The following is a 14,787-nucleotide window of genomic DNA, read 5'->3' on the forward strand; positions in this document are numbered from 1 at the left end:
CTGGATATAGGAAGTGACAGTATTTTCAAATTAATAGATACTATAATGGTAAATACATTAAATGTAACTGGGGGTTACAAATCACTTGCTTGTTGGTAGGATATCTGCAAGTTTCATTGTGAGTTTTCTTTAAATCATTGTTTTTCTGCATAATAAAATGAATGATGTTGGAAACTGTCAACACTCTGAGCTAAGGGGAAAACACTGTGCCCCAAGACTAGCATGACTTTTATAAGGGATGAAGATGCTCTTGACTGACCATATCAAGTTGCACAGAAGTCAATCTTTTCTGTCTAGGAAGTGAAAACGACTATGTAGTGTGTTTTGTAAAAAAGACAAATAAGACCTACCACACTTAGCTTCCATAAAACATTCTTTGACACACGAAGGACCAATACATTCCTTACAAGTACGTCAGTGTTCTCAGTTCGTAAATTTCTTTGATCTAACAAGACAGAGCTGACAGCTCTGTGCATTTTGAGAAAAAAACCTCTTTGGAAAAGTTTATTGAGAAAACACTTCTTAATTCCTATCTTGGCATGGCATATATTAGAAAACTAGGGCATGTCTTTCACAGAAACTTGTGACATACTACTAAAGTTGAGCAAGAGGAAACAAGTTAGCTTCCTGGTTCTGTTAGAGATAATGGAATGTAGGAGACATTTCCCTGTAGGAATCCATAATCTTAAATACTTTAGCAAGAGTTTTAAATGGAGACATTAAGGGCCTGATTTTCAGAAATGCTGAGCACCTGCAGCTCTTGCTGACGTCAGTGCTATGGGCCCTCAGTACTTCTGAAAAAACAGGCACTGTATCGTTTCAGGATATCATGCGCCCAGCCCCCGCTCTCAGTGGCTCCCGACTGCAGCTCTGGGTGGAGGGCACAGACAAGTTCCATTGCGGGCAAGGGGCTAAGTTCCCTCTAAGCTGCACAGCTGGCTATAAAGGGCCGCGCAGGTGGGGAGAGGAGCCCCTCCCCTGGCCCTGCCAAGCACAGCCCCACCAGAGCTGCTGTGGCTGCGGAGAGGTGCCTATCACCTGGCTTCAAGTTGCTGTGGCAAGAAAGGGCTTCGGGGGAGTCCTCTCTCCCTGCCGCAGCCCCAGGGGGCCTACATCCCAAACCCCTCATCCCCAGCCCCACCCCAGAGCTTGCACCCCCAGCCAGAGCCTTCACCCCGCCCCCTGCATTAGAACCCTCTCCCTCAGCCCTGACCCCCCCACACACACTCCCAACCCCTTGGCCCCACCCCCACCACACATCACCTCCATATTGGTGCACATAACAAAATTCATTCCACACATGGACCTAAAAAATTAGAGGGAACACTGGTAAGGGGCAAGGACAACAGAAAAAAGTTGGGGGACCACTGGCTTAGACCACTTCAGAGTTTTGAGAAAGAGGTTACAGCAGTTTTTCAGATCTTTACAAAACATTCTGTTAACGCTTTTAGAGAAAGTGTCCTTGTTATAGGTATTCCTCCAGAAATTGTCTCTAACGTGTACAGACTTGTGAACAGTCAAGGCTTGTGCGGTCTTAGAAGTTTCCTAAAGACCCTGTTTTTCTTTGCTTTCTTATGCTCCAAATATAGAGTGCAAACCACCTATATCAGGGGTAGGCAAACTATGGCCCATCAGGGCTTTGGATCCAGCCTGCGGGATTGCCACCCCCATGGTGCTGCAGGGCCCGCGCCACTTCCATTGGCCGGGAACAGGGAACTGCAGCCAATGGGAGCTTCGGGGTAGTGAACTGCAGTCGAGGGGAGCACATGGAGGCCTCTGCCCCCCGTCCTCCCCCAAGGGGCTGCAGGGACATGGTGCTGTCTGCTTCTGAAAGGGGCGCAGGGCCAGGGAGCCTGCCTAAGCCCCACTGCATGCCGCTGCCACCCTGGAGCCGCTCAAGGTAAGCAGTGCCGCACTCGGCCGGAGCCCACACCCCAAACCCCTCCTGCACCCTGAACCCCAACCCCCTGCCCTGAGCCCCCAGCTACACATCTCCTGCACCTCAACCCCCTGCCGCATCCCGGACCCCTCCTGCACCCCAACCCCCTGCCCTGAGCCCCCTCGTACACGCTACATCCCTCCTCCGCCCCAACCCCTTGCCCTGAGCCTCTTCCTGCACACCACACTCCCTCCTACACCCCAACCCCCTGCCCCTGCCCCAGCCCTACATTCATGGCCCCTCATGCAATTCCCCCACCCAGATGTGGCCCTCGGATCAAAAAGTTTGCCCACCCCTGACCTATATAGTAAGATATACTCCTCCTGCTATACTGTCAAAGTTCTAAAAATGAAAAAGCCTGCACTAGACAGAACGGTGAGAGTCCACACTCATTTCATGACTCTGGAGAGCAGTCAAATTAAAACAGGCATTTTACATTTAATCATAGATTTCACAGTCATCACCTCTAACTGAAAGGAGTAAGGGACTAGGATGGACTGCAGGTCTGATCCAGTATGGCAATTCTTATGTTGCTAGGAAACAAAGCTTTTTTTAATCCAGTCATACACTCTATCCAACCTTTACTGAATTAATTTTGGAGACAGGTTGGTTGTTTGGGAATTATCCTTTGAGCGACGGGAAAGCCCTTCTGAGCCAAGATAAAACAACTAGGCTAAGTCTCAGACTTCCTAGAGACAAAGGGAGAAAAATCCCAACTTCCGGTTCTTCAGGATATGCAGTGAGTTCTCTGCATTTGCGTGTCTTGCTACATAGAATCATAGAATCATAGAATATAAGGGTTGGAAGGGACCCCAGAAGGTCATCTAGTCCAACCCCCTGCTCGAAGCAGGACCAATTCCCAGTTAAATCATCCCAGCCAGGGCTTTGTCAAGCCTGACCTTAAAAACCTCTAAGGAAGGAGATTCTACCACCTCCCTAGGTAACGCATTCCAGTGTTTCACCACCCTCTTAGTGAAAAAGTTTTTCCTAATATCCAATCTAAACCTCCCCCACTGCAGCTTGAGACCATTACTCCTCGTTCTGTCATCTGATACCATTGAGAACAGTCTAGAGCCATCCTCTTTGGAACCCCCTTTCAGGTAGTTGAAAGCAGCTATCAAATCCCCCCTCATTCTTCTCTTCTGCAGGCTAAACAATCCCAGCTCCCTCAGCCTCTCCTCATAACTCATGTGTTCCAGACCCCTAATCATTTTCGTTGCCCTTCACTAGACTCTCTCCAATTTATCCACATCCTTCTTGAAATGTGGGGCCCAAAACTGGACACAGTACTCCAGATGAGGCCTCACCAATGTCGAATAGAGGGGAACGATCACGTCCCTCGATCTGCTCGCTATGCCCCTACTTATACATCCCAAAATGACATTGGCCTTCTTGGCAACAAGGGCACACTGCTGACTCATATCCAGCTTCTCGTCCACTGTCACCCCTAGGTCCTTTTCCGCAGAACTGCTGCCTAGCCATTCGGTCCCTAGTCTGTAGCTGTGCATTGGGTTCTTCCGTCCTAAGTGCAGGACCCTGCACTTATCCTTATTGAACCTCATCAGATTTCTTTTGGCCCAATCCTCCAATTTGTCTAGGTCCTTCTGTATCCTATCCCTCCCCTCCAGCGTATCTACCACTCCTCCCAGTTTAGTATCATCCGCAAATTTGCTGAGAGTGCAATCCACACCATCCTCCAGATCATTTATGAAGATATTGAACAAAACCGGCCCCAGGACCGACCCTTGGGGCACTCCACTTGATACCGGCTGCCAACTAGACATGGAGCCATTGATAACTACCCGTTGAGCCCGACAATCTAGCCAGCTTTCTACCCACCTTGTAGTGCATTCATCCAGCCCATACTTCCTTAACTTGCTGACAAGAATACTGTGGGAGACCGTGTCAAAAGCTTTGCTAAAGTCAAGAAACAATACATCCACTGCTTTCCCTTCATCCACAGAACCAGTAATCTCATCATAGAAGGCGATTAGATTAGTCAGGCATGACCTTCCCTTGGTGAATCCATGCTGGCTGTTCCTGATCACTTTCCTCTCATGCAAGTGCTTCTGGATTGATTCTTTGAGGACCTGCTCCATGATTTTTCCAGGGACTGAAGTGAGGCTGACTGGCCTGTAGTTCCCAGGATCCTCCTTCTTCCCTTTTTTAAAGATTGGCACTACATTAGCCTTTTTCCAGTCATCCGGGACTTCCCCGGTTCGCCACGAGTTTTCAAAGATAATGGCCAATGGCTCTGCAATCACAGCCGCCAGTTCCTTCAGCACTCTCGGATGCAACTCGTCCGGCCCCATGGACTTGTGCACGTCCAGCTTTTCTAAATAGTCCCTAACCACCTCTATCTCCACAGAGGGCTGGCCATCTCTTCCCCATTTTGTGATGCCCAGCGTAGCAGTCTGGGAGCTGACCTTGTTAGTGAAAACAGAGGCAAAAAAAGCATTGAGGACATTAGCTTTTTCCACATCCTCTGTCACTAGGTTGCCTCCCTCATTCAGTAAGGGGCCCACACTTTCCTTGGCTTTCTTCTTGTTGCCAACATACCTGAAGAAACCCTTCTTGTTACTCTTGACATCTCTGGCTAGCTGTAGCTCCAGGTGCGATTTGGCCCTCCTGATAACATTCCTACATGCCCGAGCAATATTTTTATACTCTTCCCTGGTCATATGTCCAACCTTCCACTTCTTGTAAGCTTCTTTTTTATGTTTAAGATCCGCTAAGATTTCACCATTAAGCCAAGCTGGTCGCCTGCCATCAGCTGGTCGCCTGCCATCAGCTGGTTTGCCAACTCAACATAAGCCATTCAAGTGCAACTGTATTTGGCAAAATTAGTGGGGGGGAGTTTTGTCTTTGCACTCTTTACTAATTTTTGTTATCAGAATTTTCTCTGGAGAGCATGTCTACATTACAAAATTAAGTCGACTTAAGTCAACGTACAACCACTGCAGCGATTAATTTGATATTTAATGTCCACATTATGCTCCTTCTGATGGCAGTGCGCGTCCTCACCAGGAGAACTTGCACCAATTTAACTGACAGCCTGGGGCATTGTGGAGCATTTGCGGCCCAGGGCTGACCGCCTGAGCCCTGCCGCCCAGGCTTTGGCTCTCCTCCCTCACTAGGAGGCAGCAGCAGGACTCCAGCTGTCAGCCTCAGGCAGCAATAGACAATGTAAGCAACACTGTCTATATGGACACTGCGTCGACCTAACTACATCAACTTAACATTATACCTCTTGTGGAGATGGAGTTATTAAGTCAGAGTAGTGAGCAACTTACATTGGCGGGAGCGACATTTTAGTGTGGAGCCTTACAGAGTTAGCTCAATGTAAGCTGCCTTATGTCAACCTAACTCTGCAGTGTAGACCAGTTAGATTCTTGAAGAACATGGTGAAGCGGCCTGCTGTAGATCAAAGCTGCAGCATGGATAGAACTGCTTTACGTGACAGTACCAAATATATAAACTAGACGATAAACTGAAGGATGAACAATCTAGAGAGAAAAGTGAATATTCTTGGAGAGATTATAGCAGTGCAATGAGTCACTTGGAAGTATCTTCCCTACAAATATTTCCTTATGTGAAAAAGACTTCACACTATCAAAGCTAGTGTTATAAAGTCAAATCCTCGTTACATCAAGTGATCTTGATGCTAAATCCAAAAAAATATGCCGTCATTCACTGCAACTTCTTGTAACAATATGTAACTCATTAATAATCTGACTGCCATTAGCTTTAAAACTAAGGTAATTTTACTTTATAATGCTTTTGTTTCCACTTTAAAACTGATGATACAATTTGGCAATGTAGGTGGGTGGGTGCAGGGGGAAGAGCAGGAAATCAACTCAACTACAGGTTATACTACTCTGATTCAAAATGGATCACTGAAAGAAAACATATAACTAGGTAGGCCTACATGGCTCAGGGGATTGGTAGTGGAATTCAAACCAGTGGCCCTTGATGTTTTTGTGTCAGTTACACTAGGTAGCGACCAAGATTTGCTAGCCCATGTTCAATGGTTATCATCTGTTCAGCTTTTGAAGCACTGTTTTGAAAACACACAGTTTGAGCCCCAATGTGGACACATGGTAAATTTGAGACCCTAATTATGTCTGAGATAGCCATAGCCTTGGCTGTGATTATTTTCTTTGTGAACACTTCTTTACTGGCAAATTGGACTAAGACCAACCAGTCCCCAATTTTTTTCACAAAAAGATCCAGTTTGTGGTAACTCCGTTTAAAGAAGGTTAGGTGACAGCACAAATATGGGGCCAAAATCTTATTTGAAAAAACTGTGTTTAAAACCTAATAAGAATCCAAGGTCAGAACCCAGTTTCCTCTTCTGTTTTTAACAAGGTTTGGATCTAACAATACTGGCTGACCAAACAATCTTTAAACCAAGTTAGCATGAGAAGATAGTTACCTTTTCCATAACTGGTGCTCGAGATGTGTTGCTCATGTCTACTCCACAATCGGTGTGCATGCTTGCCACGTGCACTGGTACCGGAAGTTTTTCCCCTTAGCAATACCCATAGGGGAGCGCCCCTAGCGACCCCTGGAGTGGCGCCTCCATGGAGTGGTATAAGGGGCGCTGCGTGCTCCCCCCACCCTCAGTTCCTTCTTGCCAGACAACTTCGACAGAAGGGAAGGAGGGCGGGATGTGGAATACACATGAGCAACACATCTCGAAGAACACTAGTTACGGAAAAGGTAACTGTCTTTTCTTCTTCCAGTGATTGCTCACGTGTATTCCACAATAGGTGATTCCAAGCTATTTCTGTTGGAGGTGGGTAGGAGTTCACAGGCTCTCGGGACGGAGTACGGCCCTGCCAAACACGGCGTCCTCCCTGGTTTGGGAGACTATCGCATAGTGCTAGGTGAACGTGTGAACTAAAGACCACGTGGCAGCCCTACAAATGTCCTGAATGGGGGCATGGGCCAAAAAGGCAGCTGACGAGGCCTACGCCCTAGTTGAGTGTGCCCTCACAACTGGTGGTGGAGGGATTCCCACCAGGTCATAACAGGTACAGCTGCACGAGGTGATCCAGTTAGAGAGCAGCTGAGTGGAGATCGGCCGACCTTTCATGCGTTCGGCCGAGGCGATGAAGAGCTGCGAGGACTTCCTAAACAGCTTAGCCCGCTCCAGGTAAAAAGCCAGAGCCTGTCTCACGTCCAGCGTGTGGAGGTGGCGTTCCTTACTGGACATATGGGCCTTGGGGCAGAGGATCGGGAAAAATGTCCTGACCCATGTGATTGACGGAAACCACCTTCGGGAGGAACGAGGAGTGTAGACGGAGCTGGACCTTATCTTTATGAAACACCATTTACGGGGGCTCGGAGGTCAGGGCCCTGAGTTCTGAGACCCGCCTAGCTGACGTGATCACTACCAGGAAGGCTACTTTCCACAAGAGGTGCGACCAGGAGCACGTAGCTAGCAGCTCAAACGGGGAACCTGTGAAGCAGGCCAGCAGCAGGTTCAGATCCCACTGTGGGACTGGGGGCCGAATGTATGGGAAGAGACTATCCAATCCCTTAAGGGATCAGCCGGTCATAGCATGGGAGAATAACATGTGGCCCTGCACCGGCAGATGGTAGGACAATATGGCCGCCAGGTGCACCTTCACTGACAAGGGCACCAGGCCCCGGGCTCTAAGGTGAAGGAGGTAGTCCAGAATAAGCTGGCCACTGGGAGACTCCCCACTTGTCCGCCCATCTGGAAAACCAAGACCACTTTGCCAAGTAGGCTCATCGCGTGGAGGGCCACCTGCTTTCGAGCACGTCCTTTCCTCCTTACCTAACCATTGAGCAGCCACACCATGAGGTTTGAATGTCGCTAGGTTGGGGTGGAGGAGGCGGCCCTGGTCCTGGGATAGCAGGTCTGGGAGGGCCGGCAACAGCCATGGCGGGGCAACCGCCAGGCCCGTGAGGGTCCCGTACCAATGCTGCCTGGGCCATGCCGAGGCAATCAGGAGGACCCAGGCCTTGTCCATCTTTATCTTTTCCAGGACCCTGCCAATCAGTGGGAACAGGGGGAAGGCATACAGAAACTTGCCTGACCAGGACAGGAGGAAGGCATCTGAGACAGCTCCCCGTCCCAGCCCCCTTCAGAGCAGAACCGGGGACAGCAATGGTTCTGCCAAGATGCGAACGGGTCCACCTGAGGAGTTCCCCACACTTGGAAAAGTCTGTGCACCACCTCTGGGTCGAGAGACCACTCGTGCTGAGAAGTAGTCGTCCATGCTCAAACAATCCGCCCTCACGTTCCGAGCGCCCAGCAGATGGAAGGCCTGTAGGCAGATGTCGTGGGCTATACAAAAGTGCCACAGCCTGAGGGCTACGCGGCAGAGGGCAGAAGATCTGGCCCCGACCTGCCTGTTGATGTAGAACATCGAGGCGGTGTTGTCCGTGAGGACCCTGACCACCCAGCCCTCCAGGTGCAAGCGGAAGGCCATGCACGCCAGCCATACCGCCCTGAGCTCCTTGACATTTATGTGTCGGGTCAAATCCTGAGCCGACCACAGACCTTGGGTCTGAACGCTCCCCATGTGGGGCCCCCCCAATCGCAGGTCCGACACGTCAGACACCAGTTCCAGTGACGTGGCCCTGCCCCTGAACGTATTTCTCGGGGAGGACCACCTCCTTAGGGAGGTGAGCACTTTGTCCATCCTGTCCCTGGCCTGGGAGAACTCTGAGGCCAACCAAAGCTGGACAGGCTAAACGGGAGGACAGTAAATTGGCAGTGTTCCCACCATGAAACGGAGAAAGCATCTGTGCCCCTCAAATATATGAATATGGAAGTACACGTCCAGCAGATCGAGGTCGGCGTACCAGTCCCCGGGATCCAGGGAGGGGATGATGGAGGTTAGGAAGACCATGCGGAACTTGAGCTTCACCATGTACTGGTTCAGGCCTCGCAGGTCCAAGATGGGCCTGAGCTGCCCCTTTGGCCTTCGGGATAAGAAAATAGTGGGAGTAGTATCCCATGCCTTTGAACTCCTCCGGTACTGCTTCCTAGGCCCAGGAGCTGCCCCACCTCCTATTCAAGCAGAGCCTCGTGCGAGGGGTGAGTTGGGTGGGGAAGAAGTAAACTGGAGAGTGTAGTCCCGGGAGATGGTGTTGAGGACCCATAGGTCCGAGGTTAGCCGCGACCACTCCGGGAGGAAAGCACACAACCGATTGGAGAAGGGAAGCTTTACTGAGGGTGGATCCCAGATGAGAACTGTCAGGGCGCCCCCTGGCATCCCATCAAAACTGCCTTTTCCCTGCCTGCTTGCCCTTGGAGGACCCAGGCTGAGGGGCAGGCCAAGACTGCCTCTGCGGGCACCTCTTATAGTCCTGAGACTTCTTATAAGCAGACTCGGAACTTTGGCGTCGTCTGCCTCGGTCCCGCCGGTATTCGCTCCTCGAGGTGGAGTGGTGCAGAGAGTCCCGATCGGACGGAATCCAGACAGCCAGCCTGGGGGGCGTCGAGGGCTGTCCACATGGACTTTGCTCTCAACAGTTGCTGGGTGGCAAACGGCGTCAGGAATGTTCCCTCGACCAGGACCGAGCCGGGGGTGACTGCAGAGATCCCAGCGGCAGCTTGCCTCTGGAGAGCATGGCCGACATCAGCAGTGCTCCTGGTACCAGCATGGATGTAACATCCCGGGCCGCTTACAGGGCCTCCAGTGTGGAGGGCATCCAGACATCTGGGGAAGCCTGCTCCGAATGGGCCGCGCTACTCCGCTCGACTTGAGTCGGAGGCCTACGGGGCCAGTTAAGATTGAGGACTGCCTGACATGGGTCTAGCCTCTGTCCCAGATTTACTCCTGTGTTGCGGCAAAGGCGGCCTCTTCCTAGGCTTCTTGGTGCGTTCCATAGACGAGAAGCGGTGCCATCTAGTTGATGGCGCCGAAGGGTCACCGTGCACCGACACCGCGGTGCCCGGTGCCGACTTGGAGTGGCGCTCCAGAGCCGGGGTCAGCACCAACTCCATCAGAATAGCCTGGAGCCTAATGTCCCTTTCTCTCTCGGTCTGAGGCTTAAAGGACTTGCAAATCTCGCAGCAATCGCTGAGATGGGTTTCCCCCAAACAGCATAAACAGTCCGCGTGCGGATCACTCACTGGCATGGATCGCCTACAAGTGTCGCATGACTTAAAACCCGGGGCGCAGGGCATGCCCCGGCCCAGGCGCTTTGGCTGAACTGAACTAAACTAACCAACTACAGGTACTAACACTGAATGAACAAGCAGTTCTGGGGACAAGCTACAGCAAAGCTGGAGCAGAGCAGTTCCGTCGCACTTTCAATGGCAGCAAGAAGGAAGTGAGGGTGGGGGGAGCGCACAGCGCCCCTTATACTGTACCATGGAGGCACCACTCCAGGGGTCGCTCCCCTACGGGTACTGTCAGGGCAAAAACTTCTGGCACTAGTTCACGTGGCGAGCACGCACACCTATTGTGGAATTCACATGAGCAATCACTCAAAGAAGAATAATTTTAATATGATTTCAAACTGGTTCAGCCTGAGCTCATGTACAGATGGGGCCCTAGAAAGGATTCCTTCTGGACAGGCAAGGGGCACAAAGGCAGGGTGAGACCTGGAACTGTTTGTACTGCAGACCAACATGCTGTGTCTTTGCTGGGATTACAGGACCACATTATCACCTCTCCTAAGCATTACATTTATACGAATAAATCAAGTACAGTAAGATATACTTACAATCTGACACAGACATTTATGCTCATTGACAAGCTTTTCCAGCGATAAGCACTCAATTACATCTGCTTCTGCCAACGCTCCTTCTCGGTCCTGCTTATTTGCCAGCCTAAAGAAAAGATGACCAAAAGTGAGAAAGCAAGTAAAGGCACTTACCACTCTGATCCACAACCAGAGCCAAGCAGGTTAGAGGCCAGTTCAGAAAACAAACTCCATATATATATTTCAGACTAATTTGGGATGGATGGGAGCAGGAGAGAGGGAAAGTAGTGAAAACTAGCTTGTTACTCGTTTAAAAATTATGGTTCTGGTGTCCTTATCTACTCAATAAAAAAGCAACTATTAATCCATACATTTTAAACTTTCAAAGAACTACACAAATATCAGTCCACATAATGCACCCATGAATTAGGCAAGTACGTTTTACAAACGGGTAAACAGGCTGAGGGATGAAGTGATTTATTCTGACGGACGAAGTGATTTATTCAAGGCCACATAGTAAAATCTGTGGCAGTCTCTGTACTAGAACTCAGGACTCCGACTTCTACTCCCGTCCTCATTCCTCTAGATCAGTGCTTCTCAAGCTCTCTGATGTGGGGTCTGGCAATTTTTTCCCCCCAATGTGAGCACAGAGTGGCAGCCAATGGCTAACGGACCGGCACCAGTCCGCAGACAACCACTTTGAGTAACTCTGCTCTAGATCAATGTTTGTCAACCTTTTTGATACCAAGGACTGGCTTGCTGCCTTCCTAAACTGTGTCAGAGATCTCAGGGACCAGCGCCGGTCCACAGACTGGTCATTGAGAAACACTGCTCTAGATCATGCTTGAGACCATTCCAGGTCCTCCTATACTCCAGTGTTCCACCTACTGAAGACCCATGACTTGAAATCTAGATGATTGCAGTCAGTCAGGGATAGCTCCAACTCTTACTTCCTCAGTGGAAGAAAACTAACAAGACTCTAGAGTCATAACTATCAATAGGAATTATAGTTGTATTACAGCAGTACCCAGCTACTCTCATCTGGACTGGGGTCCTATTGTGCTAGAAGCTGTACAAAGGAAGGCAGTCCTTTCTCCAAAGAGAGCGTACAATCTAAGTCTCAATCCTGCAAGCTGCTCCGCATGGACAGAATCTTGTGTCTGCATGAAGGTGTCCGTAGAATCTGGGGCCCAAAATACATGCAACACCCAAAGTGTGGGGGGCGGGGGGAGGCATACAATCAAAAGCATACAATTGACAAAGCACCTACTACTCTCAATAAGGTGCCATCAAATTGGCCTATTTCTTATACACATTGCAGCAAAGAGACGTAAAGGAGAAGGTATATAGGAATCATCATACTGGATCAGACATGATCCATATAATCCAATATCCTGTTTTTAAGAATGGCCAACACCAGATGCTGCAGAGAAGATGCAAGAAACCCCATACTAAGCAGAGGCAAGATAATGAGCCCACATGTAGGTCTCTGTCTTTTCTCTAATAGAGATTGGCGCTTACAACCTGAAAATGACGTTTTATCTCCATTCTAATTCTCTTTTTGTTACCAGTCACTGTTATAATTCTGAATAATCTTGTTCTATATATAAACATCCACTCCCACTTTGAATCTTGCTCAGTCATTGTCACAGGATGTTGTTGCATGGAGTTCAGCAGTCTAATCAGAGGTATGGGAAAAAGTATTTCCTTATAGTAGATTTGAATTTGCCACCTCTTAGTTTAATCGAAGGTCCCTTTGTTCTTATGTTACACGACAGGGAAAAGACATACTTCATGTAAGGCCTTAAGGATCAACTCAAGGAGGATGTCCTAGGTATACAGGGCAGCAGAGAGGAAGATACAAATATATTTGCATAGGAAGATGATGGCCACCGCACTGAAAGACCAAATCCTGTTCAGGAATCACTATTCATGCAGCTTTAGTCAAGGCCCCTTTTACAACCAAAAGCACTTGTAATATTTTCATAAGCAGAACCTTTTGGAAAATACTGCAAAATCTGCTGGGGAAGACCACAGAAACCAACTAACAGACTCTGCATGTCCCAAATTTGGGACACTCTCAGAGGCCAAACACTCTTTTGGAAGTATTTCACTTCTCTTGAAATCAGCTTGTGTGACCATAGACTACAAGTATCTGCTTTACCAGCCTATACCTATCATCTTTCTCCAAAAGCTTGGTTTAGTTTTACCCCATTACCCACCATTTTCTTCCATTAAATGCGCCATCATTACATGTCAATGTGTGTCCATCTTCCCAATACACAAATACTAAAACCTCTTGAAAATTGTAATACTATATAACAGGGATAGGCAACCTTTGGCATGCGGCCCGCCAGGGTAAGCGCCTTGGCGGGCCGGGCCCATTTGTTTACCTGCCATGTCTGCAGGTTCGGCAGATTGCAGCTCCCACTGGCTGGGGTTCGCCACTCCAAGCCAATGGGAGCTGTGGGAAGCAGTGGCCAGCACATCCCTCAGCCCGCGCCATTTCCTGCAGCCCCCATTGGTTTGGAGCAGCGAAACCCGCCCAGTGGGCGCTGCGATCAGCCGGACCTGCAGACGCGGCAGGTAAACAAACCAGCCCGGCCCACCAGGGGGCTTACCCTGGCGAGCCGCGTGCCAAAGGTTGCTGATCCCTGCTATATAATGTGATGTACTTTTCTCAATTTTACCATAATTGTATCTGAGTGAAACAGTATGCAGAGAAGCACGCGAGAACACTTACTTTGAGCTTTGCAAATAATCCTAACTTTAAATGTTTCAGAAAAAGCATTTATTGAAGAGAGACCTTTTTCTTAGTCGTCTTTTTCCAGATCCATAACTAAGATAAACATGCAATCAGCTGTTTGACAGTTTTCTGAGGCGCCTACAGTCACACAAATAGATTATTGCTTACTAAAAAAACAAATGCAGAGACACAGATGTAATCCAAACTATCTTCTGTAAAACTAGACAACAAGAAACAACGCAAGTCACACAAATTCACTGATTCATTTTAAAATTTTAATGTTGGAAGATTTCCTAGGTTATTTAGTGGGACTTTAACATGTTAAATTTGCAAATTTTTAAAAAAACAACCACTTATTTAGCTTTTCTTGAATGCCTCTGGTTCCAAAAGGATTGAACAAAGTCTGATGACATCAGTACAACGAATAATAGTTCTCTGAGCAACCACATTGCTATTAAAAGATCGGTGGCAACACAATATGGCATTTTCCCTCCTTTTACCTGTTTTAATTAAAAACTAATAATTCTTGAAACCTTCCACCATGGCAATACTGCTCCTTGGCAAATCTCTTTCAACTGTGAGATTGCCATTTAGCAATATATTTCCCTGGCGTTATTTTCCTCCTCCTGAAAGCGACAGTAACTATCTACTGTGCTTGTAGATGATGCAGAACATTTTGGGATACAAGCATAAATCAAAGTAATGTTATTTTGAACTTTCTGTAACTGCTATGATTCTATACTAAATAGAAAACCAGCAACAGCAAAGAACACTGCATAGCAGCAAGAAGTCTGAAAATTACACCCCCCTCTCCTTAATATATTTCATTAAAAGTAATTATATTTTGAAATGAGCACCATCAAAAAGTCTTTCACAATCCTCCCATTGCGATGAAACTTGTATATGAATTTTTGAAAAAAACCCCCAACAACTGTCACCTCCACAAAGGCAAGACACTACATTTGTTTGTTGTTACATTTGAGGAGCCAAATACCATATCTCCATAGCCAATACCATAGCCTGTGCTTTGGACCCATTTCATTCCTGACTGGAGAAAGCCAGTGCTTAAGAACTGGTTCAACTGTTGGCAGAAACTGTCAGCACCTCTTTAAGGGCAGGTTGCCAGCTTTTGTTAATCTACGTACTTTAGTTACAGAACTATTCATGTTACTGGTGCTGCACTAGACAGAATTGGCAGATCACCTGGTGAGGGATTAAGAGCAATACGGCTACAGATAGACTCAGCTGCCTTCAATACCATTGATTATAGGGTGTAGCTGGCTTGTCTGCAAACCCACAGAAAAGACAGATGGAGCTGCAATTTGGCAATTTAATTCCCATCAGGGAAATGCCAGAGGCAACAGAAAAGCAATAACTTAGAACTACCCACTGCTCTCATATGAGAGTTTCT

General features: G+C 48.3%; 1 protein-coding gene across 4 annotated transcripts in view; it reads right to left on the minus strand.

The window, feature by feature from the left end:
* The window catches only part of ARL13B (ARF like GTPase 13B), an 80,129-nt gene that overhangs the window by 22,937 nt on the left and 42,405 nt on the right, over positions 1-14,787 (minus strand). For all 4 annotated transcript variants that reach the window (XM_048870182.2, XM_048870144.2, XM_048870172.2 and 1 more), the window contains exon 5: positions 10,652-10,757. In XM_048870182.2, the coding sequence (XP_048726139.2) occupies positions 10,652-10,757 (106 nt within the window). The remainder of the gene's footprint in view (positions 1-10,651; positions 10,758-14,787) is intronic.

The sequence above is a fragment of the Caretta caretta genome, chromosome 1, assembly GCF_965140235.1.
Source record: "Caretta caretta isolate rCarCar2 chromosome 1, rCarCar1.hap1, whole genome shotgun sequence".
NCBI classification, from domain to species: Eukaryota; Metazoa; Chordata; order Testudines; family Cheloniidae; genus Caretta; species Caretta caretta.